Source organism: Rhododendron vialii, chromosome 11a, assembly GCF_030253575.1.
Source record: "Rhododendron vialii isolate Sample 1 chromosome 11a, ASM3025357v1".
NCBI classification, from domain to species: Eukaryota; Viridiplantae; Streptophyta; class Magnoliopsida; order Ericales; family Ericaceae; genus Rhododendron; species Rhododendron vialii.
In genome coordinates this window covers 35,094,321-35,119,518 of record NC_080567.1, presented here as the reverse complement: position 1 = coordinate 35,119,518, position 25,198 = coordinate 35,094,321, and the positions used below count along the sequence as shown (strand labels likewise).

The window sequence follows — 25,198 nt, the reverse complement described above, 5'->3', positions numbered from 1 at the left end:
ATAGTGTCATATATGATCAAGGAGAGAAACTTATTCACGGCTGCAGCAGCAACTAATCACGACCGTCCAAAAGTGTTATGGACAGTCCGGATTTTAATGAAACCCCCGAAAAAGGTTTCGTTAAAACCTGGACTGTCCAAAACATTATGGATGAGTGAAATTCATCTCCGTAAATCCATTTTCACGGAAACCTCTTTAAAAAGAAGATATTCTCATGATCAAGATGGTTCCAACTTTCAACTAAAAAACATTTGTGCTGCCATATTGGAGGGGTCTCCCTGCGAGCTTAAAGGACCATTATCATTTTCTTAATCCTTGACATTCCCTCGCCATTATCAAATACTACCAATGAACTAAAACTGCTTCTGCTATTAGTCCACTAATGTTTTTCTTATTGTGTTTCAAAAGTTCCCTCGAGTTTTCCTCACTAGGAAAAAGTATTTTTTGACCCCTTATTTCAGTGATTAGTGGAGACATACCGTGTTAAGACCATTAGTCTTGTGCAGACCTCTCGATTTCTCCACCGATACCAACAATCAACCCTCAAAAAAAAAAAGAAACAAAAAAAGGACCAAGCTCCCATCCAACTTTTATCGTCCATTTCTGTCCAGTTTTGAGCTGGTGGGTCCGTTTTTGGGGCCAAAACAATAACTTAAACCCTTCATAAATCTTAAAAAGCAATTATACACTTTATATATTCAAGAAAAACAAAATAAATCGCCCAAACTCCAGCCGTTTGTGAACCGTTAATATAGCGGTCCGATCAGGCTAATTTTTTTAGGAATAGATAGAAAACATAATTCTTTGCTAGATAAGCACGGTTTTATCGTTGTTTATTTTTTTGGTACGTAGAAGAGTTGCGTTTTTATTTGGCTCGTCAGAAAGAAAAAAAAAAAAAAAGAACCTCTAGTTTTTATGCGCCATTTTTATCCGGTTTCTGGTTGTGACGGCCCATTCTGAAAACAATCACACAAATACACTTGCAGCCCAAACCTGGATAGAAATGGAGCATAAAAACTAAAGGTTTTTTTTTTCTTTTTAATGAGCCAAATAAAAACGGAACTCTTCTACGTACCAAAAAAAACAATCTCCATTATTTGTGGGACCCATAAATAAATGTAGAGTTGTGCTACAACTACAAATACTTATACACACAAACACGTAAACTCTCTCTCACAGTGTATATTTTTGTAAAGTAAAGCCGGATATAAGTGTTTGTGTAAAAGTTTGTTTAAAATTTTGGGATGTGATTTGAAACTCTAGTTTTAATAGCACTTCACATTTTATTTTATAATCTCATATAATCAAGACACAAAGTGGAGTGGAGTGTTAAAATTAATTTCCTAAAATTTTCCAAAAAATCGAGTTGGGACCCAGCTCGAATGAAAATCCAGGTTTAGTAGCACTTCACATTTTATTTTGTAATCTCATATGATCAAGACACTAGGTATAGTGGAGTCTCAAAATTAATTTCCTAAAATTTCCCATAAAATCGAGTTGGGAGGCTTGGGACCCTCCTCGAATGAAAAACGAGTTTGAGTTGCGAGGTCTGGGACCCACCCATTCGAGATGGGGTACAAAGCGTGACTTGACTACTCTCTCTCTCCTCTCTCTCTCTCTTTCTCTCTCTCTCTCCCCTCCCCAACTCACACTCCGAACAACAACAACGACTCCGCAGAGAAGCCCTCCGTATTATCTTGACTTTGACTACTCCCCACTCATTTCAAGACTTCGACTCATTCCCAACCCATTGAAGTACCCCCACTTCCTCTCTCCTCTTTTTTTATAACCAACAAAAAGCTTCTCCATTTCTCTCTCTCGTTCTCTCTCTTCTCGTTCTCTCTCTCTCTACAATGGCTTTCCCCACCCTCCTCACCTTCCTCCTCCCTCTCCTCCTCTCCCTCTCCCCCTCCCTGTCCACCAACTCTGAAGGTACAATTCCTCCATTGCCCACCTTAATTGAACTTTCTTCTTCTTCTTCTTCTACAGTTGGATGATACACACCATCAATTTCTCTTGTTTTCTTTCTTCTAAGGAGATATATTTTCCCATTTAATTAAAATCTGCCAATCTTGGCCAGCTAATAGTCTACCTACTTACCTCTTTGTTTCTTGATTTTCAGGAAATGCTTTGCACGCTTTGAGAAGCAGACTCTCCGACCCCACCCATGTCTTGCAGAGCTGGGACCCCACTCTTGTCAATCCCTGCACTTGGTTCCATGTTACCTGCGATGCCAACAATCATGTCATCCGTCTGTAAGATCCTCTCTCTCTTTCTCTCCCTAGATTTGTGTTTTTAGCTGTAAATTTTTAGTTTATTTTTGTGTGTTGATTCTTAATTTCAGGGATTTGGGCAATTCTAACATTTCTGGGTCTTTGGGTCCGGAGCTTGGTGAACTGAAGCACCTCCAATACTTGTAACTTTCCTAACTCTTTTCTCAGTTTTTAGGTGTCAGATTAAAGTTTTCTTTGAATTTGTTTGGTGGGTCTCCTGATAGATCTGCTGAAAAGTCAAAATAAATGTAAAGATTTGTATTTTTGTATATGTTTTATCCCAATCTTTTCTTTGAAAATAAGTTAAACTCTGCTTTCAACCCAAGAATTTGTAAATTTTTTTAAAAAAAAATTTGTTTGCTGTTCCTTGAATTTCAGTTGACCAATTCACAAGATCAAAAAATTAAAAAAATCGACCAATTTGCCTCAAAGGTGTTATCTTTGTTTGATGGAATTGCAGGGAGCTTTACAAGAATAACATAGGAGGGAAGATCCCGAAGGAATTGGGTAATCTGAAAAGCCTAATTAGCATGGATATGTATGGAAACAGATTTGAAGGAGAAATCCCCAAGTCTTTTGCTAATTTGAACTCTATTAGATTCCTGTAAGCATATTAATTTTTGTTTAAATCCATGCTTCAGCACTATGAAATCTTAAACAGCTTGATTGTCCCATTTTCGGTTAATAATTGTATCTGTCATTTGTTTGTACAGACGGCTAAACAACAACAAACTATCAGGGGCAATTCCCAGGGAGCTCACAAAACTCTCTAACCTTAAAATTTTGTAAGTATTAGGGGGGAAGATAGTTAGTTCTTCTATTGCTAGTGCCTAGTGTTACTTGGTTTTTATTCTTATAATAATAGCTCTGTATAATGGTTGGGGATTTTGAATGCCGCAGCGATGTTTCTAACAACGAACTCTGTGGAACGATCCCAGTTGACGGTACTTTTGGAAGTTTTCCAATGGAAAGGTATATTCGGTTTCCCATTTCTCCCTTGTGGTGATCCTCTCTTGCTACAAGTGGCCAGTAGAGTAGTATATACCATTCTCTTCTTGCCTTCTTTACAGCATCTCTCACACTAGATAGGTATGAATACTACGCCTCGGTGAAGAACCATAAAGTTTCTAATTGTATTCTATCTTCCTGATCGATTCGTGAGTGTTGAATTTAGTCACTCAGAAGATGATTATCACACGATTCGCATTCTATTAGTGAGGCATTGACAATGGTCTTTGGCCGAAGAATTAGCACTGCAAATTGAGGCTTGGGGGATGGATGTGTGGGTAACCCATCTGTTATCGATATCAATATTTGTAGTCTTGAGACCCAGGTCTGTCTCATATCATTTTCATTTTGATTGCTACCAAATGAGTCAGGTTTACTAGTTCGAAACCAATTTTGTAAACATACCGAGACCAGGATAAGAGAAGAAGCCGAGTGTTTGACGATACAAACCCTCCTGGCTCCTACTGTCTTTTGAAAGTTGATTTAGCCAATTTTCAAATTATGTTTGGTTTGTTCGACGCTTTTTAGGAGATACTTAATCCAACTGATTGAACAGACATGCGAAGCAGCCTGATCACTGATGAGAATCTATGTGGGGATTTATTGGTAACAATATGGGTAAATGTGGATGTCGTCGCATCATATGTTCCATTTTCTTTCATTATCTTTCTTTTCTTGTGAGTTGTGAGAATGTTACAGATGCCTTGCAATTAACTGGTGGGGAAAGGTTACCAAAAAGAACCAAAGAAGATTATCCTACCAAAATTCAGGTAGAATAGAAGAAAAAAAAAATCTCTACTTTCCTATATAACAGGTGAAAGCCAAGGCACTGTATATGAATCATTGTAATAAATAAGAGCAATCGTTGTAAATTAGGGCTCAGGGTATTGAACTGAGGGCAGAGAATTTCCACCTTGCCATCTCTAAGAACTATCAGATTGAGTAATGCACTAAAAGTCTAAAAGCATACATGTAATTTTTTCTTGTGTGGTGAGGATGAGGTGATAAGAAACGGAAAAAAAACACTTTCCTTTAGCCGAAATTATCTTGTTTGTGGAATTTGGAAGGTTTGCTTCCATTCGCTGATTGCTCAGTTATTTGAGCTAGTTTGCAACTTTCATTGATTAGGAGTTGGTGATCTTGGACGAAGCCTTAGGTTTCTTGTCCTCGAAATACATGTGCCTTTTGCTGCTTGCATTTTTATGATTGGTCATCTTAAGTTGAAGAACATGGTCATCCGGAATCTTTGACCATTGGTTCTCTGATTTGATGCTAAATGTAGTATCGTTATTCTCGTAATTGATGATCTGATTATTTTCCATCTGGCTTTTCTCAGTTTCGAAAACAATCGACTCAATGGACCCGAGCTAAAAGGACTGGTGTCATATGACTTCGGATGCTGAACGAGACTATGAAGGCTGGATCCTGTCCCCCATGTCCGCTTACGCCTAGAATTATTTACGACAGTTTTATTGTGTCTTCAAACAATGGGAAAACCATATAGCATGTTAAGTTAGCAGAAGCAATCTTATTTATGCGAGAATAATTAGCTTAAAAACCTGAACTTTTCAAATATTTGTGCAATGTTCCTAGCACAATATTTGGATTAAGTTACAAACTTACAAGCATCAAGTTGCAGATTGAGGTATTCAATAGTGTGAACAGGGCTGGCTGGCAATATTCGATAGGAGTCGTCTTTGAAATGTGTGTACTTTTTCATTCAAGACTTATTTTTCTGAGAAACCTTTCATTCATAACTTGGATGTGTATTAAGACAAGATAGAGGGCGGGAAGGGATGTGCTGAGAAAAGACTCGAAAATGTACCTGAAGCGAAACCATCGAAAAAGCCCATCATTCTGACCCCTTCAATTTGAACTCGTAGTGAACCCGATAGGTGGCCAGATCTACCCGGATGGCACGTCCTTCCGTTTCCGTCCATACCAAATTCATCATCTTCCTCTTGAATTTGTTTTTACGGTGTTCGTTCATTTTACGTACGTCTACTATTCATGCAGAATTCTATCACCCATTTTCCTAGAAAATTTAACGAAACCTCAACAAACGAAAAATGTAGCATTTTTAAAGAAAAATATACCCATGCCCTTCTGACCAAATTGGTAAATCGAACCTTCCGCTATTCATTGCTACTTTTCCAATATCACATCCAAAGAGAAACCGGTGTTTCTAGAATGGTCAATGATCGTATCATCATCTCTACCATCGTCACCGGTACGTATCACAAACCTTTTGTTGTTCAACCGCTATAAACACCAAGAGTACATAGTCTTTTGCTTCTCCAGGGTCGGTGCACTCAGTCGGGAGGAGTTGGAGATGAGGGACACACGGTAAAGCTCCCTCCTGAGCTGGTATTCACCCTGCAGCTGCTTTGGCGTTCAGTCTCCCATACACCGATAGCTAAATGTTGATTTTGACATCTGGGGCTCTCTTTCTAGCACTGCTATGATGTCTTTGGCAGATTTAGAGTGAAATTGATTTCGTTGGAAAGTATCTCGTGTCCCTATCAGAAAGATACAGACGATCGTTCAATATGGATTCAAGTATAGGATCTCAAACGGGAAAAAATTTGTAGTTAACATGCTTCTCTCTTTTTCTAAATAGGCTCATCTAAAGAAAATCAAACCTAGTGCTTTGGTCTTGGACCTCTAGGTAGGTGTCCTCGTGTCTCTGGACCAGTGACGATTACCATGCAATGCTTTGAAATGGAGATTCAGTTGGCGAACTAGCCATGTCACCACCAAGGAACAATCCCTTCTTGAAATCATTGGGAAATCTTAAATAGTAACATCTAGTTTTCAGCAGAGGAGTAGAGTTACCTTTTTCTTTTGATTCTTGACCATCGCCACTTTTGCCTTGGCGTCTTTGGCGATTTCTGTGACGACATGCAGATCAGTTGTTCAGTTGGCTGAGCTTCAGATACTGCTCCCTTTCTTTCGTCATGCTTCTTCAGTGCTTTTTCAGCCATAAGCCTCCATTTTGACGTCCAGTCATCTCCCCCAGCAGCTGCCCGAGCAGCAGCATTGACCACTGCCGTGTGCAGAATTTCATTTACCGTTCTTTTCACTTTCTTTGCCTGCGGATGCTGGGCAAGTTACAATACTCTTTCTTCATTATCTTTAATTCAAAGTACTATCTAGCTCTGTACGATTGTGAAATCTTGGTAAATAACCCAATAAGACAAAACAGGCCATCAGAGAGTTGCCTTTCTGAGGATTAGAATTAACCAGAGTCATAAGAAACTCTCATATAGGGGAAAGAATAAGTTTGCTAGGCTGCTCTGAACCATGGGAAAACGTTGCAGTTAACTGGGGAAAAAAGCCTCATCATGAACTATATCATAAAATGGACTTCTACTATCACATGCTCTTTCTCAGCAGATCATGCGTTCGAGTTTGGAAAGTGCTATATTCACTTCAAAAACCTCATCACCATCTCCCAATCTTGGCCTACGTTTAGAATGGCACTTGACAGGACATGCCGAATGAGTAGTGGGCTAAGCTTTCAAGTATGTTCTGGTATGCATAGAACTGCTCTTCTAGTTTTCATACAGTAAGCATTTCCAATCCCAATATAGTAGTGAGGGATGGCATTAACAAAGAGACGTTGCTGATGAAATCTCGGACTGGGAACTTGATGAAAAGTCTGAAATCCCATGAATGATCACCACAGCAGTCAGCAGTAGGCATGCTTCTTCAGAGAAACAAGAATGAACTAGCGAACTGTTTTAAAAGTTGAAAGCAAATCATTTGTTACCATGAAATTGTTAGAGAACTAGAGAATATGCTGAATCTTCCCAATGATGATCACTTCCCAAATACTTTTCTTGATCTCTCTGTGATCTCTCCATTACGGTGCACACCATACTACATTTCCCGGATGATTGCGGGTGCGTGAAGGTGTGGTGTGCGCGTGATGCAATGCGATGCGAGACGGGAGACAGATGTGCAAGCATACCTTTGCTGTTTCTGAACAATCTGCATCCTTCTCAAGGTTACCGCCTATATGATTTTCAACTTCAGACTGCACTCAAATGTTTTCCTACAAAGTTAGATCACAGGATAGAAGAAAAATGCCTCAATAATCCAGTAAGGCTATCCATAAGGGCATAATCAAAAATGAATAACCAAAAGTTTCCTAAGTTAGCAATGTAAAGATCAACAATGGCATAATCAAAATTAGATAACTAAAACTTACCACATCACATTTTCAAACTACAAAAAACTAAAAAACTGTGAACATAGAAAATAATTTTCCAAATAAATTAGTTTTTGTGTAACTACAGTTTTTTTGAAAAAATATTTTTTATATAAGAAAAGTTAGTTTAAAAAAAGGAACATTTTTTTTTTGTATAAAAACTCTTTAATAAACAATTTTTGGGAGAAAAAATTATTTTTAAAATGGAAGTGATTTTGACACTCCCCAAATTCAGAACCGTGCACTCCCAAAATGGAGTGACAAAATCAATCCCTATATGGAGTGTGGTTATCAATTATTGAGTTCATTATTTTTTAAGTGGGCACAAATGCACACAATTTGTCACACCCCTCACATTCCTCTCACATACATGTGTGAAAATCCCAAAATAAATGTGTGGAAACCACATGTACGTACGTATGTGAGAGAGATGTGGCTGAAGTGTGATAAATTGATGAGTACTTAACATCTTTCTTCATAGCTAATGATTTTGCCACTCCCTTATTTGTTAATGTCATTCCTCTTTTGTTTTTATTATGGTGAATTTACTAAAACACTCTTGCACTTTATGATGCTAGGTTTTTCTCACTTTCCAAATCCAATGGTGTTTTAGTAAATTCATCCTAATAAAAATAAAAAGGAAAGTGACATTAATATATATATGAGAGTGGCAAAATCAGCTGCCTTTTTTAGAGAGAACGACAGAAGAAGAAGAAGAAAAAGAAGGAGGAGGAGGAGGAGGAGGAGGTGAAGAAGAAGAAGAAAAGCTACTACAATCTCCCTCTCTCCGATCCTGGTGAACATCATGGCTGGGAGAGAGAGAGGTTCGATCCCCCTCTCTCTCTCCAATCTATTGTTGTTTTTCTTGTTTCTTTGTCATTGTTCATCTCTCAAAATCCATCTTCTTCGTTTTCCACATACCTTCTTTTAAGAACCCCAACCCATGTTCTTTTTCTCTGTCCAACTCTCTCTTTTTCTCACTCTCACTGAATTTGGGGTTTTCGAAATTTAGGGCTTGGAATTCGAAATTGGGGGTTTCAGTCTTGCAGTGGTGGTGGTGGTGGTGGCGGCGGTTTGCGGTGATTTTGATGGTCGAGAGGTGAGCAACAGTTGTGGTCTGTGTTTTTGGTGAATAGTTAGGGGATGAACATGGGGGATGAGGGAGGGTAGAAATGTTTAAAAAGTAGGTGTATTACTCTGAACTATGCATAGCTCGAGGGGTGGCATAATCTTGAATTCTTGATACAGGAGAAGAAATGGCATCCTATCAGCGCCAAACAAGTCATGTCAACCCCTCATCCAGGTGTACATGGCAGTACACCCTCCCAACATAGCATCTAATCGAGCCCCAAAAGTTCGTACAAGCCGTCACCCCTTTTTCTTTCACCCACCGACCCACCTCTTTCATTAGATCATTTTTTGCCTTCACCGAGGCTTTCTTAGAGCGACTCTTTTATGGTGGTTTACAATGACATCACTATAGACAAGTTACGAACTGTGGGCGGATATAATTTTAGGGTTAAAGGGGTGGAGGAGTTGTAGGGATGGCAAAATAAACTGAACTGATGGGTACCTGAATCGTAACCGATTTTTTTTTCCCGAAGCATAATCGAAAAATTTCCCATGGGTGCGGGTATGGTGGAGGGTGGGAGATAACAAAACGGGTTCGGTTCGGTTTTGGTTCAGTAGATACCCGAACCGAACCGCTACTCGAACTGAAACAAATTAATTACAAAAATACCCCTACATATATATACACATATACAATTACTTAGGCTTCGTTCAGTTGTCAGGAATGTTGTACAATAAAGTTATTCTCAGGAAAAATCAAGTAAAGTGAAGTAAAGGAAAAAGAAATCTATTTTCCTGTGAGTGTTCATTTGACAAAATTTTTTTGCAGGAAAACTCAAGTTTAGTGGTTCATTTGTCAGGAAAAGACACTTATGAAAAACTTCTTTATTTTTCATGGCTTAAAATAACTTTGAGAGCTAACACATACCAAAAAATGTATTTTATCTAATACAAAGCCTTAACGTGAAGCTTAAAAAATAAGTAGATGATAACTAAATAAATAAATTTTAAACAACTATGCTTGATTAGTTGCCGATACAAAAACTCATTGATAAACTGATGATTAGTAAGTACAAAACAAAACTGAAGACTAACGACGAGATAAATAAATACAAAAAAATCAGTTACTAATTTTTTTCCACAACAATTATCTCAGAAAGTACCACAGTAGTCAAAATTGTTGTTACTCACGTAAATCTCAAAGTGCCTTTCTAAGAATTTAATTCGTATTTTTTTGGTATTGGCGTCATTTGCTTTTTTTCTTACCCGCCAATTATTTTAGCCCCACAATGGAGAAAACTTTCCCGCAAAATCCTATGCTTTTGGCCAGATCACTTTTGCAAGAAAGTAAATCTTGCAGGAAAACTTAAGAACATGTATCCCACTACTTTCCTGGCAACTAAACACTATAAAAGTTATGGGAAAGTTAATTTTTTCATTCTTTCCTGTACTTTCCTGACAACTGAACGAGGTCTTAGGGTTTTGTTTGCCTCATTTTAGCCCCACTCTCCACACTCCACAGCTCCACTCTCCACTCCTATTCCAGACTTCCAGTCGGCGATCTGAGGTTTCTCCTCTCTCTCTCTCTCTCTCTCTGTTCGTCTCCCTCTATCTCTCGATTCTCATCCTCGCCTAAAGTCTACATCTTGCAATCAAGTTCCAAAGATTTGAGAGTTCAATGTTGGTGTGTCAAACCTCATCAAGTTTTGATTTTGAAGAAAACCCTGCTTTCGTTTTCCTTGATTTCTATGTTTTCTTGGAAAAAAGATTAGGGCTTGATACATCTTCATCTATTTATTAGTAAAAAAGATTAGGGTTTGGTAGTTCACCCACACACACACCCCTGGATTTGCTCCGTTGTGGTGCCGATTTGTGATGCAGGCGATATTATTAGTTTTGTGATGCAGATTTGTGGTTGATTTATGTTTAATTCATGTTTTAGTTGAATTTTTTTTAATAAGACGAATGCTTGAAATTTTTTGACTGATTTATTTCGGTTTGGGGCGGGGCGGGTACAAATTGAATACCATTGCAAATTTGGCTACCCAATTAGTTCGGGGATTATCCGAACCCTGTTTGGTTCGATTATGGTTTATTTCTCTTCGCCCCGTTCAGGTATCGGGACGGATATGAGTAGCATTTTGGTTTCGGGAATCGGGTACATAAATCTCCATATCCGCCCCGAACATCCCGAATGCCGTCCCCAAGGAGTAGAGAGAGGCGGAGAAGAAAGGGATAAAGAAAGAGGGTTTTATAGTGCGGGGAAAGAAAAAGGGGTGACGGCTTCTACTGAAACTTGCATGTGCATGCAAAGTATTCTTTTTGAGTTTGAAATCAATGACTTAAATTTCAAAAAAGTTATTTGAGCCAGTGAGGCTTAAAATGAGTTAATTTCAGAGCCTAAGAGACACTGGCTCAAAATGAGTTAGTTCCAGAGTCTAGGAGAGAGCTGAAGCGTAAAGTTAATAAGCATGGTAAAACTATGATATAGTAATTTATTCCTTTTATTTTGCATATTTAATTTTTGTTATTTCAACTCTATTATAAAATTTGTGCACTATTTTTTTCTTCGAAATGAAAGTATTCATATGGTAATGATCTTTTAATAAGTAATTCTTTTTTCTATAGAATTGAACACCATGTGCTACACAAGATATCTCCCCCTTTTGCTAATGCAATAGTTATGGCTTTTATGAAATTTGACTTTCTCTATTTCCTTGCCATATGCTTAGGTACTTGAATGACATGTTCCCCAATCTATGCCACGTTCGGTTTTACTTTTGAGGGAGGTTTTGATTGTACTACCTCCGTCCCAATTTAATTATTACTTTTGAGAGTTCGTGCAATTTTTTAATTGATTATATATTGTAATTTATAATATTTTAGGTAATTTTGAAAATATTGTATTATAGAACAAATTGAGATCTATCAAACAAGATTCATATTGGATATAAAATTTATTATCAATTTAAAGATATAACTAGTTTTTTTATTCAGTTAGAATAGAATTGGGACAAGTAAATTGGGACGAATGAAGTAATAAGTTGAGAGAGAGAGATAGAGAAAAGTTATAAAAAAATTGTGCGCAGACATTTTGAGACCCAAAAAGAACAAAGTTTTGAGAGCAAAATGCAATTACAGGGTGTTCCACTTTCCAAAAAAAAAGTACTTTTTGGAAAAAGAAAGTAATTTTAAGCTCAAAAATCATGTGTTAAAGTAAATAATTTTCTACCAATATGGATCTTGTTTGATAGATATTATTAAGATCTTTTAAACGATATAAAAAAAATTTAAAATTTTTTTTATTTTCATTATATTTGAATTTGAAATTACTTTTTTTTTTTTTAAAGTATTTTTTTTAGGAGAGTGGAACACATTTTTACACCAAAAGTCAAAGAGCCCTAGGGTAGAAAACGAGCCTAACGTGTATCCAAGTTTGGGAGGCAAACGTACACGTGTTTGAATGAAAAAAGATACGCTAATTGTACACGTGTGGCTACACCAAAGGCTTGCCCGAACTTGAGGAGGGAAGAAAATTCAATTCAATTTCATTAGCCAGCTGTCTCGAAAGAGACTTCTCGAAGGCTTTTCAGCTACGCGTCAGTGTGTGGTACTCTCAGCTACGTCGGCTTTTTAACAAAATACTAGTACTATAAATAAAAACGTCAATTGATATGTAACGAAGCACGCCAGATGACTTGAGGAATTCTTAACCTAATCGTGTGGTTCAAAAATTAAGTTTGAGTCAAGAATAGTTGGGGAGAAAATTAGGCTCCGTTTTGCTATATTTTTTATATTTTATATACTTATTTTCTGTTTTACGAGATAAATTATTTTTAATTAATGAAACACATCCTTATTATACAAACTGCCCGATATTTCTATTTTTTCCCGACGTGGGACTTTAGGGTCTCACAAACTTGAAATTGCAATGGTTTTTACACCTCAAAGTCTAAGAGAATTGAAATACAGTATTTTAAAAACAAGCAATTTAGGAAATTGTCTCTCATTTGCAAATAATAAACTTTGACTTTTTATTTTAGCATATCATATTTGATCAATTATTTGGGTCAGAGCCAGAGGGGCTCACGTGTTGTTTACCTTGCGATTCTCAAATTGGCCCCAAAACGCCCTCAAAACGACGTCGTTTTGAGGGGCTGCAATTGGCAGTGAGATTCCCTCACTGCAGGGACGCGGGATCTCTACTTTTAGAGATAAAATAGACAATTCACCAACTTTTACTCACTAACTTTACAAAATGGACACTTATTAAGGGACAGCCCAAAATAAAATACCGAACTATAAATAAAAGACGAAGGGAGTAATAAGTATTAACTACTGAATTAGAAAAAGGTATGAGCTTGTTCCTTGTTCTAGCTATTGCAAAAGTAAAGAAAAAAGTGAGATGGAAATACAAACTTACACCAGTTCTTCTATCAGAGATTCTTGATTTTGCTTACCGTTTGCAACTCCCATTTCCTGATCGAATTGCGACAATCCGAGCAGCTCAATATGTTTAAAACGTGATTTTAAGGGTACCCGCGAGAAATTGGCAAAAAAAAATGATCGAAAAGAGTTTGATTTGAACAATTTTTATTGAGTATGGAAGAAGGTGTGGATAGGAGAAAGTACAAACTTATACAGTATAAAAATCGGTTTAGTTAAATAAATTTTCATCGTTTTGATCTCATATTGGAGCTAATTTTACCCTAACTCTCCTTCTATAATTAAGCTGACTGTCTTACGAATTACTAATGTGATGTTCATGAAAAAGAACTCATAAGATTCATTTCGTAACTTCTTTGCATCTATAATTGCAAACTATATTAGAAAAAATTAATATAATTTTTATTTTTTTATCATGTGCATCAAACGAACACAAACACAAACGATCGCTAAGTCGATATCTACTAGTATGATGTTGGAAAGAGAAAGGGAATACTCGAAGAAACGAGAGGAAGCGAGTACGCATGTAGTTTGTACTCGAGTGAGTAGTTTTACCCAACCACACTTTTTCACGAAAAACTATTTCCCACTCGTCAACACATTTTCTGTTTCTCTTCCTCCCTCCCTATATCTTCTCCCACAATACCTCTCTTCCTCCGAATGTATAGAGAGAGGCTGTAGAGATATAGAGAGAGAGATGAGTGCGGGTTTCCTGAGAAATGGCAGCAAAAGCTACCTCTCCATTCAAAGCCTACTGCAAAAACAACCGGCCACCGACCCAATCAGGGCCGCGATCATCCGGGGCCGGCCGCACCACCGACAGCAACAATCGAGGGTTTACGCCCGATTCACTGAATCAATTTACAGAAGAACCAGAGACCTCGATTCGTCTGCTTCAGGCATAGTATTATCTTCGCCCTTCTCTTCTTCAACTACAGCGTCGTCGCAAAAGAATGGGTTGGTTGGGTGGTACTTGGGGATGGTCAAGTCTCGCCCCATTCTCACCAAAAGCATCACCGGTGCCCTAATTTATACCGCCGCTGATTTGTCCTCTCAGGTAAAACTCACGAAAAACCCATCTTATTTCTTTCCGTAAAAATTGGACCTTGAGTGTCAATCAATAGAAACGACTGTTCTAACTTCTAAGCAGAAGCAAAATTGGTTGTTTTAGGAGAGAAAAACCTTGATTTTTTGTTCCATTTCGTCATTCCATTTACACCCGGTCCCAAGCCTGGACAAGGGACAAGGAGGGTTGTGTTTTAGGTAGTTGAAAGACGGCATGTAAAAGCCCCGTTAGATATCTGTGACATGCAGGCCAACCCCAATTGATTGGGACACAAGGGTCGAGTTTGGTTTGGTTTATTTGTGATGCTTTGGCTCTATGCTTATTTGTTTGGTAAGGAAAATTACGAAGGGTTTTAGATGAGATTGAGTGTGATGGTTTTGTGGAATTAAAATCAAGAAAAGTTATATGTTTTCTGAAATAAATGCTCTACTTTTAGGAACTCTTGAATATAACAAGCCGACCCCCCCCCCCCCCCCCCCCCCCCCCCAAAAAAAAAAAAAAAAAAAAACCTCATGAAATTAAATATTAGACGAAGAGCCAGTTCGAACTTCGTGTGAGCGATTTGGTGATGATACTGCCATGTTTGGATTTCAAACTAAGGTGGAAATAGTGGGAAAGGGGACTCTTTAAATTAACCAGTTTTGTTTTGTCACAGAAAATGGTGATAGTCTGGTGATAGTTGTTGGGAAACCAAGACCAAGTGAAAAATGCTAGAGACATCCGTTCACATATACACAATTGCGTTCGGAACCATCTGATGTGTGTGGGCCCATGTTTACAGCATGTGACCCACGTGCATCGGACAATTCCGGTCCGGACTCATCTATGTCTGGATCTGTGTGCAGACGTTTGCGTCCGTAGCATTGCTTAAACCAAATTGATCTTGTGAGGTTTTTTAAAATTTGTGCAGTCATAATTGCCATCTTGCTCTGAACTATGTGATATGACCATATTTACCGAACTGCATCTTCAATGTTCCTTCTGCTCTTGATCTTCTGCTTACTTGCACTAATGTTTGTTTTCTGCTGATATTTCTCTATAAATCTTTCTGCACTGTGCGTTAATTTTACCTAATGATCACCTTGTGTACTGCTTTTGTACATGTGAGTAATCAATTTACTCTTAAACTCATTGGATTTCTATTGAGTGTTATGTGTCCATTTCATTTTCTGTGGATTTGACACATCATTAAAACTTTTCTCCAGATTATTGTTCAGCCATCTTCAGAATCTTATGATGTTGTCCGTACATTACGCATGGCTGGATATGGAATGCTAATTTTGGGACCATCCTTGCATTTTTGGTTCAACTTCGTGTCAAAAGTCCTTCCAAAGCGTGACATCATGACTACATTGAAGAAAATTGTAATGGGGCAGATATTATTTGGACCTGCTATGACTGTTATTTTCTTCTCTGTGAATGCTGCCCTACAAGGTAAAACGAATAGTATAATTTTTACCAGACACGTTAACAAAGACAGTGTTATTTTTAGGCTTAAGAACTGCTCCCACTTCGTATTATGCCTTATTTTACCATGTTCTTGTGAAAGTAATCCGGAGTTAGGCATTCTTTTCTAAGAAAATGCAACGGCCTCAATAACCTTGATACGTTTGGCCAGAATTTTATTGACTTGTAACTTAATCTATACATGTAAAAACCTGTGAACAAAAGCAGGCAACTGTGTTAATAACAAAATTAACTATTATCCATGCAGTTCATCTTCAAATCCGTATAAGCCTGGCAAATGCACCTTGTGTCCTGCATTGTGGTCTCTCCTTATTAATTATGTAGTTTTTTCTATGACCTTGTTAGTAAACCAAGAAGCTAAACTCCTTCCCTGGACCTATTTGTCCATCGGAAAAATAGTTGACTGTTTTATATTTTTGATTATGTTCCACGAAGTTTGCAGTAAAGGGTATATAAAGCTCTTCATAGCCTTTTAATTAGGAAAGTTGACCACAGAAATCCTGCATTGAGGCCTTATCACTGTGGGTGGATTTAATTTTTGATTCTTTGAATGGCCAGGTGAATCACAGCCATTGTATTCTTAAAATAGCCAGTAAACCTTAGTTACCGAATCGTTTACCACTCGTAGGGTTCGAAGAATGCAAGAGCGGGAATGTGGAAGCTTGTGATCAATTAAGATAAACATATTGCAATTGTTTTTTTTTTTTGGTTCAAGTGGCACGGTGGCAGAATAATATGAAATTTAGGCGTTTGTCTGTCTGCTTGTAATGTGCCATTAATACAGCATGTGCATAATGCGTTCTTTTTATGCTAATGTCGTTATGTCCTCGATGTGTCTTTCCTACTTTTCTTGAACTTCATACTTTTGTTATGTCCTGCCTTTGTGTCTATATGTTGCATTGGCAGCATTAGTACTTGGTGATTATTTTGAATATCAACATTGGAATAAAGTAGATTTGTTCATCTGATCGTGGATTTTATCTGACATGAACTTTGGCTGCTGGTGTTTGTAAAGATTCAAAATCCAGAAGTTACACTTGATGACCTTTTGTCCCACTGTTTGAGCTTAGATGATGCATGGAGCTTGAATAGGGAGAAGATTTATATGCATGTCTTGATGAAACAGATTAGAAAGGATATGACTTATTAACTGTTTAGCTTTAATAAGATTCATATGAGATCTGTTCAAAGTCACCGTTTATTTTCAAATTTCTGTTCGTGTGAGAATTCTTTAAGTTTCTTGACGAAATTGGTTTTTGTTCTGTATTATTCAAATTGATGTCAGTTTTTGATGTGGATAGAGGTATATAATCTTGGACTAAGCAAATTAATGCAGTTTAGAGTTGTGGACATGCGACAATGAAGTACATCACTCTGAGATTTCAATGCAGTATAATTTCATTTTATTAGTAGTGTTTCATAACTTCCATTAGCCGGACCAAGGCTTTCATTCGTATTACCATTGTTATGACATATTGTTCTCTTCCTCAGGTGAAAATGCTGCGGAAATAACTGCTAGATTGAAGCGGGACTTGCTCCCTACAATGATAAATGGGGTTCTGTATTGGCCCATTTGCGATTTTGTGACATTCAAATTCATCCCTGTTCAGTTGCAGGTAAGCATGAGATGTTATCTCCATATTACGCCATTTTCACACTTCGAATACTGACAGCAAAGACTAATGTACAGCGTGGCCTATAATCATATAAAAACAAAAACTTGTGTCCATCAATGTTATGCCCCTTACTGGATATTAATATATTATAGTCGGCTCATTCATTTTTGTTTCTGGTGTTTCATTGTGGCAGCCACTGGTGAGCAATTCATTTTCATATCTATGGACTGTTTACATGACATACATGGCAAGCTTAGAGAAAGCGAGCTCCAACCAATGATATATCAGCTGATGACTATATAGGATGATATTTCCGGTGTCGTCATTGCAAACTGAACTGTACCAATGCAATCTGCAGATCATCTGCAGCAACAGGGTCGAAGTAGAAATCCCCCACATTATCCGTCGAGCAGCAACAGTCACACAGAGTTGTACTTTTGTATTTAAAATAATGTTAGAGCAGTGTAGGTAGATTTTCTATGGTTTTGGTGAAGTAGAAGGTAGTGATACGGGGATCGAATTCTTCATTGGCCCCTGCTAGTGAACTACAGAGGTTGATTCTTTGTGACCTTGATTCTTGTTACTTTTCTCCTACTCCTCAAATCAAATTTGGTAGAACTGTTTTTGGACTTGGATTCTTGTTTCTCTGTGTTGAAAATCAGTGTCACTCCATTGTTTGGATCCAATTTTAGCTTTTCAATGCGAGTCCAGCAAAAATTACTGGCATTTTGATTACCGAACATTTGAAAATAGCAGCAATCGGTACCTAAGATTATGCTCCAAGAGGGAGAAACATGTGAGAAGAGAAACCAAGTTGGAAATAGGATTTTTTTTTTTTGGAGAAGCAACACTGCAAATATATACCATTAATAATATCCAAGGTTACATCATTACAAAATTGTATCAGGGAGTTCCCGATACCTGGATGCAAGAGTATGGGCCTCTTGTACTCCAGAAAGATTGAACCTTCTTAATAATAACATTACACATCCTATGAATACATAATAAAACATCATCAAATAAAGTTAAAAGAAGCCATTCGGAGGCCTTTTTCTGCTGAAGATCCCGAACTATGACTAGAGAGTCAGTGGAAAGCTTGACATGATGAAAATTGTTGTTAAAGCACCACATCAGAGCATAATAAATTCCAACATACTCTGCACGAAGAGCAGACCGCTGAGAAACCACGACCACCCTTTCAGAGGGTTTGACCTTCCGCCGTTCGAATGATCCAGCGTTTTTGTCTTCCTCACCTCATGGTGATGATAGGATTGGTAACGGCTTTGGTTTCTCTCGAATATTCAACTGGGTGTCGGCTATCGCGCTTTATCAACGCTCCAGACCCGACGGTCTAACCGGACGGAACGGATGTGGATTATGTATTCAACTCTTCTCAAATCATCTTGAGTGGTGGTTGGGGGGACTAGCGCCTTATCTTCCTTTGTGAAGCCTATTTCGTTTATGAGCTTTCCTATTATCGCTATTCCAAGAACCATCCGTAACAACATGAACCCACAAAGAGATTGGGATATCACTGGAGATCCAAGTGACCGACCAATCTGTCGACAGGGTTTGGGGAGCTTCAGCCCCCAGCCCATCTTCTGATTCCATTCGATGAGAAGCTGCCTGAAGTGTTGATTTCGCTTGTTGAATAACCACCAAGGTTGCATTTACTGAGCAAGCTTCTCCCTCAAACTGAGCCTTGTTTCTCTGAATCCATAGACCCCAAAGCACGTAAAGTTTACTAGAGATCTGAGCCGATGTAATTAAACATTCCACTCATGATCGGACGATTCAAGAAAATAATTTGTGCTCGGCACTACATCCCTGAGCTGACGTAATTTAAAATTCCGCTCATGATCAGACGATTCAAGAGAATAATTTGTGCTCGGCCCGTGGTGCTGAGAGGCCATGGGCCAGCCGAGGACGATTTAAGAAACTAATTTGTGCTCGGCCCGTGGTGTTGAGTGGTTATGGGCCAGCCGAGTTCGATCCTCCATTGTCATGGGTACAATAGGCACCATTGCTCATGCATTTTGCACATGCTTTCACCCCCATCTGGGAATCCCCTTCTCATCAGTCTTTCACCTTCTTCATGTGCCCAGAGGGAGCTGCTGCTTGCGCTGCTTCGGCTCATGCACTGAGATCAGAGATTGAGCTTCCAAATCTGCCTTAGCCCAAATGACATTCCCATCAGAATTTCAAGCCAGAGCAGCAATAGAGCAGCCTGAAAATTGACTGTGACTGCCTTATTTCGAGGAGGATTCCAAGAAGCATTGGGAGTTGAGGCCGCTCGTGGAACTTTGTCGGGGAGCTCTCTAGCCTACTTGTATTCCTTCCACAAATATATATAACTTTATTATATATCTTATTGTGATCCATGCTTTGATTGTCAAAGACCTTCCTATTCTCTACAACCAAATCTATTTCCATTATAATTGCAGCGAATAATGCAAAATGGTCCCCTTTTGGCACTGTGCTGAGAGAAGTGAAAAAGATAAACTTGGCAACTAACATCGTAAAAGGATGAGCTCAACTGTCTCACCAACCACTTTGCAAGGACCAGAATCTCATTCAAAGCTATAACAACCAATCATTTAGCACCACATCCAACCAAACTGGACTGGGCAACTCACAACACTCGGCTATCTAAAGCATGCAATTTTCAAGAATGCAGTAGGTGGAGAGAAATAGGAGAACAATCACTGCCTAATAATGTATAAAATGCATCTTATAGGCTCCATTCGGTTTCTAAACAGTAGCATTTTTATGTGAAAGTACGAGTTTAAGAAGTGGCAGTAAACACAAAACTGAACACAGGAAAACAATGAGGTTTAATAAAAAATGGAGTCTATGGTAAGTTAGTAACTGCCACTGGGTTGTGAATAGGCCAAAGGAATTCAAGGCAGATTCTCCAAATAGGCTCTGAAAGTCTTGACCATATGAATCAATTAAAACCTCAGATTCCCTTTGCCCGGCTATGTACACAAATTCTAATCGTTTATACATGCAGGATCACTGACATACATCCTTTGAAAAGAGCATCCCAGTCTACACTTTGATTCAACAAGGCATTCGAAAACATCATAACGCATTTAATTATGCTCAAAGAAGTCATCTACTGCTCCATTTGTCAGTGTTATACTAATAGGTGAAGGGGACGCAAAACGTGGACATGCTTCTCCTTGATTGATTCTTGTGGTTATGCGTGATACCTACTCATCCAGTGACCATCCGTCTCTTTAGAGATACTAGAAGTAATTCCATCCTTTTCACACCAAATGAATTTTGAAAGATCACTCTTCACAAACAATATATTACCACATTTGCTATTTGAATGAGTATATCCACTTGTTCTTACCAAGTCATTACAGACTGACATTGCAAATCATGCGCTGATTTGTCCTCAGATTCCATTTCATACGACGAAAAGAAACCAGTAGCTGATAGAGGTCCTGCCTATCTGGTTCAAATATGATCTGCAAGAACAAGGAGAATTTCCAAGCATTACCATCAACTCAAGTTCAATTGAACTACTTTGGAAGTTTGACACATCAATCAACAGCAAGCTGACCTGTGAAAGTTTTGGTACATTTGCAACCACCATTGCTTGGCCATAAGGAAAAAAGAATTCCCCAATCAGACTCCTGCAGAGAAACTTCAAGCCAAATAACAAGTGGTTTGGACCTTGGACATAGGTCCATAACCATAACATCTCAAGCCAAGAATCATCTAAACGGGACAAGGAGTGCTTGTATTTTCATATCATATCAAGCAAAAGAAAATTAATGGATTCATTTCAGACTCACTCAGGCCTTCCTGTGTAGGGATGATTAACCATTAAAAGACAGTTGATGCTTTAGCAGTGTTTAATTTGAGTAAATGATTATGGTGCCGATAAAAAAATGACAACATTGGTAAGGTAAAACGGAGTTTAATTCAAGGAAATGTTTATGATGCTGATAAAAAAATGACAAATGGTGTAAGTTAAAAAAAAAACACCAATGAAATGAATGGGGCATCTACAAGTTCTGCACCCAGAACTGGTTCAAAATGGATTTGAAATTCCAACCCCAGTTTTCATCTCTCTTTTTTTTGGAAGAGCAAGAACTTAAATATAAAGATCTGAAAAAAAAAAAAAAAAAAAACACTAGACAAGACAAAAAAACAAAAGTCGTCGAAAAAGAAGTTCCGGTGTTAAAAATCATTCATGGTTGTCGCCTTCGCCACCCCCACTGTAGCTGAAGAAATCGAAACCCACATATTGACATCCGATCCACCACAGATTGGTGGTGGTCAATCCAAAAATGCAAGGGATTGGGGAGATCTAATCTCACATGGAGAGATGGTCTCAAGACTCTCAATCCCTCACTACAAGAGGTAGTGATAGAGAAGAGAGGGGGTTGGGTGGCAGGGGAGGGGGCGGCGGCGGGTTCTCAAACCCTAGGAGGAGAAAAGTGCTCTTGCACTTTCTCTCTCTCTGACCCTTGGTAGTATTCTTTACAAAATTATTGAATGCTCAAAGGATAAAAATGGTAACTTCCTTGCCCTATGTTCTAAAGCCACATTATTAGAAGTTAAGAACCAAATGAGGCTCAAAAGGAACATAGAACATGATGGATCTATATAACCATAAAGGAGAAATCCTGGTGTATGTAACAGTGACAAGAGTACATAAATCCCCATACTCTTCTATGAAGATTTTAGTCAACAATTTCAGAAACTTAAACCACTTTGGAATCTAATACTGCTTTTATTGCAAGGAAAATTCAATACATAAGGAACAACAGGTACCGAGAGAAGAATGATGTTGGAACTCTTGAGACAGCAAGGTTTCCAACAGTATGACAATGTGTAAATTGACCGTATAAACGTGTTTCCCTCCCCAAGAATTGTATCTCTTGCATCTAAATGCAACCTAAATACTTGATCTGAAACATCCCATGCCATTCACTGCATATTCCTTTTGCCAATGGCCATTAGGGCCACGTAAAACATTGGAGCTCAAAGATTCATGTAAGAGTGAATCTTTAACTACAACAACAACTGAATCATCCCTTCATAGGAACTTCGAAGTCATATCTCAGGGTCTCACCCTATCTTAAACTGCCGTGTATTATCTTGCTGGTTGCCGTTCATTCCTCATATGCACGAGAGCATATCTTCTCAAGTTGTACTGCCCAATCTTCTCCAAGTATATAAGGATTTGACTCCATTGATACGCGAAAATCCAAAATAGATGCACAAGTCGACTGGATTGGTCTCTGCGTGCATCTCCCAGGTAAAATCCCATTCAACCCACGAGCAAATTGACCATTTTGTCCCCCAACATGCTCTTTTCCATGCCTTGACCTAGCAAGTCCCATGCAAGGTTCAACCAACCTCTTCAAAAATGCGTCCAACCCGTTATTTAACAAGTTTACACTGTCCACAGATATGCTAAGGCCCTCCATCTCCAACTTCTTCTCCAAACGGCTCCTTAAAGATCTAGTATCGGGTAGCTCACCACTGTTCTGACAAGTCTCTGGATGAAAATTATATGCAGATCCATTTAATAGAGTTTTACGAGCAACACCACCGATATTCATGGAAATACCAAGAGGAGCTGTAACTGGGCTTCTGCTTTGTACACAGGGGCTTCCAGCAGTCTGTTCAACCTCCTCCCCTTCTTCCACAGATGCAACTTCAAGAGGAGGTCTGCTTCCAAGAGAATGTAACTCGGTCGCGCTTTGTTGCTCTTGTACCCTAGGGAGCGATTCTTCACATGTGGGACTTTGCGTCTTCCCAGGTGGGCCCCGATATTTCCGATCCCTTGGAGACCTCCTACCCTTGCGAGGGGATGGAGGAAATGTATCTCCATAAAGAGAATGAAGATAACTTTTCGGATAACCATCTGCAATTTTGACATTTAAGGCCCCTTTTACCCTTCTAACTTTTGGCGGTGGAACTTGGGAAAGACAGGTATTCTTTAAAAGGGAACGGATAAGCCGGTTGTGAAGAGGGATGTGCTCTCTCCCAATTGCTCGAACGCAGAACTTATCAAACTCATTCTTGCTAATCTTGGAGCTGAATAACAGTTGGAGCAGATTGAAGTACTTGTCTGCTGTTTGATGCCCAAGTTTCTGATAAAATAGAGCTTTCAGCTTCAAAGTGTCGATTCGAGAGAAATGCTGATTGGTCACCATTTTACTTCCGAGTAATTAACACCTACCAATATCAAACCCTAATCAACATAAAAGGCAATCCATGCGTGAAAGATCACAATTTTCAAGCCATAGCTTGAAACCCTTAATTCTGAACGCTGATCTCCTCTGTAGGTCTAAAACAATCCCAACAAAAAGATAGTCAAAGTCATGAATTGTTTCGTGTCGACACCAAAACTAAGAAGAAAAGACAAACTCGCATAAATTAAGCCCAAACAACAAATACAATGTTCTCCGTCAGGAAGCAATCATAAATCTTGAGCTAAACACTCAATGCACCAAATTACCCTAGAATTTGACATCATGTGTTTCTAAGGTACGATATAGAATTAGGTACTGAGGAAAACAGACACAATTCAAACAAACTTGACTTATTCAAACTATAACATTGAGAACAAATGCAACCAATTTGATATTCCAATGAGAAACTGAAAACCCAAATCGCAAATCGTAAATCGAGCATTCAAGCAAGAAAAAAGGAGAACGAAGTAAAGAGAAGCTAGAACAACTAAAATTGGACCAGATAGTTATGATCCTGAAAGTTAATCGAAAACCCTTTAAAGATTTTGCTCAAAACTGAAAACCCAACAAGGAAATTGAGGAATAAGATAAATGGAGAGAGTTGGACCTGATTCGCGTAGGTTGAGGTTCGATTGCCTTTCAGCTTCAGTGTTAGTTTTTTTTTGACCAAATCCCGTTTTCGATCGAACCCTTGTCTGTTTTATTGATGCTAATTATGTTAAGGTGGATAGATCAAACAGGCCATAACCAACGAAGCCAATTCCGAACATCCTTCTGATGTCTGTTCACACGTGCGGTCTGCGTCTGAAAGGGTTTGTGCGGGGATGACCGCCACTATCCAAGGACGTGTTTGGTTGTTTTTTTTAGGAGCGCATTAAAAAACAACCCAGGACACAAGTGCGTCCACGACTGCTGAATGGACATGGATCCGCTTGCATCGAAAGGCCACGGACACAGTTGTGTTTGGAATTAATGTTTTAAAGTTGTGTTCGTAGACTTTCTGTTTTTCAATGAAAAAATTTCTAATTTTTTCAAGTAAACCCCCTAAGCACATGCACTAAAAAAACTCAATAATAATCAATTTTTTAGTGCGACCCATCAACATTTACAAGTGTTGCAGTGCCAACATACTTAGGTTGAAATGTTAGTTTTTTCCCGTTGTGATGCTGTGATGCTCGTAGTAAGTCGTTGTAACTAAGTTCAATGATAAATAAATTACTTTTGCCGATCAAAAAATATTTATCAGTGTTCTTGTTTTTTGTCTTAATTTCAGCTGTCTATGAGTCAAATACGGGGAAGATTTCTCTCAAAAAGTACTTATGATGTCAAGTGCTTTTTGTGCGAGTGTTAAAGTAGTATTTTTTGAATCCTAGATCTTAGTTACATTGGCGTTCTTAAAAAACATTGGAGCATCGGACGCTCACACAAATATTAGATCGGAATTCCACCCGTAGATCCGAAGTTGACTAGAGAGAAGCATTGCTTAAAGATATATTATCTCACAATTGGCACGAAAGATCTCAAAACGCATTTTTGGCACAAGCTGACCAAATTCTTGACTAGTTTTATAGGCCTTTGAGTGGAGAAAAGTGATGCTTGGATTTGCAAAGTACTTTGAAAGTGCCATAGATGTGCTCAGTGCTTGTAGAATTGCCACAAAGGTATGCAATCCAGGTATGTTGGTGGTGTCAATTTATCATGTTGCTAACCAATTGTCCTACTTCTGATCAAAACCAGTATGGGAAACTGAGCTAACAACAGATTAGCAACCAGGAAAGTAGAAATGTTGCTGGAATTGCACTCACCGCTGGAAC

General features: G+C 38.5%; 4 protein-coding genes across 6 annotated transcripts in view; 3 read left to right on the top strand and 1 right to left on the bottom strand.

Moving 5' to 3' along the window:
• Positions 1 to 25,198, top strand: part of LOC131308292 (FAD-linked sulfhydryl oxidase ERV1-like) — a 59,494-nt gene that overhangs the window by 14,278 nt on the left and 20,018 nt on the right. The window lies entirely within an intron of this gene.
• On the top strand, positions 1,774 to 4,984 carry LOC131308291 (leucine-rich repeat protein 2-like). Its single transcript, XM_058335188.1, has 7 exons — positions 1,774 to 1,932; positions 2,123 to 2,255; positions 2,345 to 2,416; positions 2,734 to 2,877; positions 2,987 to 3,058; positions 3,174 to 3,245; positions 4,618 to 4,984. Exons 1-7 carry the CDS (start codon positions 1,854 to 1,856, stop codon positions 4,682 to 4,684), a joined length of 639 nt encoding a protein of 212 aa, XP_058191171.1. The 5' UTR covers positions 1,774 to 1,853; the 3' UTR covers positions 4,685 to 4,984.
• Positions 13,598 to 17,791, top strand: LOC131308290 (protein sym-1-like). The gene is made up of 4 exons (XM_058335187.1): positions 13,598 to 14,068; positions 15,283 to 15,511; positions 17,036 to 17,160; positions 17,354 to 17,791. Exons 1-4 carry the CDS (start codon positions 13,709 to 13,711, stop codon positions 17,438 to 17,440), a joined length of 801 nt encoding a protein of 266 aa, XP_058191170.1. The 5' UTR covers positions 13,598 to 13,708; the 3' UTR covers positions 17,441 to 17,791.
• On the bottom strand, positions 21,894 to 24,212 carry LOC131308286 (uncharacterized). Of its 3 annotated transcripts, none has more exons than XM_058335179.1 (2): positions 23,992 to 24,212; positions 21,894 to 23,367 (listed from the first exon to the last, which is right to left on the bottom strand). In XM_058335179.1, exon 2 carries the CDS (start codon positions 23,343 to 23,345, stop codon positions 22,296 to 22,298), a length of 1,050 nt encoding a protein of 349 aa, XP_058191162.1. In that variant the 5' UTR covers positions 23,346 to 23,367; positions 23,992 to 24,212; the 3' UTR covers positions 21,894 to 22,295. The 3 variants fall into 3 exon arrangements, with proteins under 3 accessions (XP_058191162.1, XP_058191160.1, XP_058191161.1); XM_058335177.1 differs by having other exon boundaries at positions 21,894 to 23,479; positions 23,992 to 24,187; XM_058335178.1 differs by having other exon boundaries at positions 21,894 to 23,471; positions 23,992 to 24,187.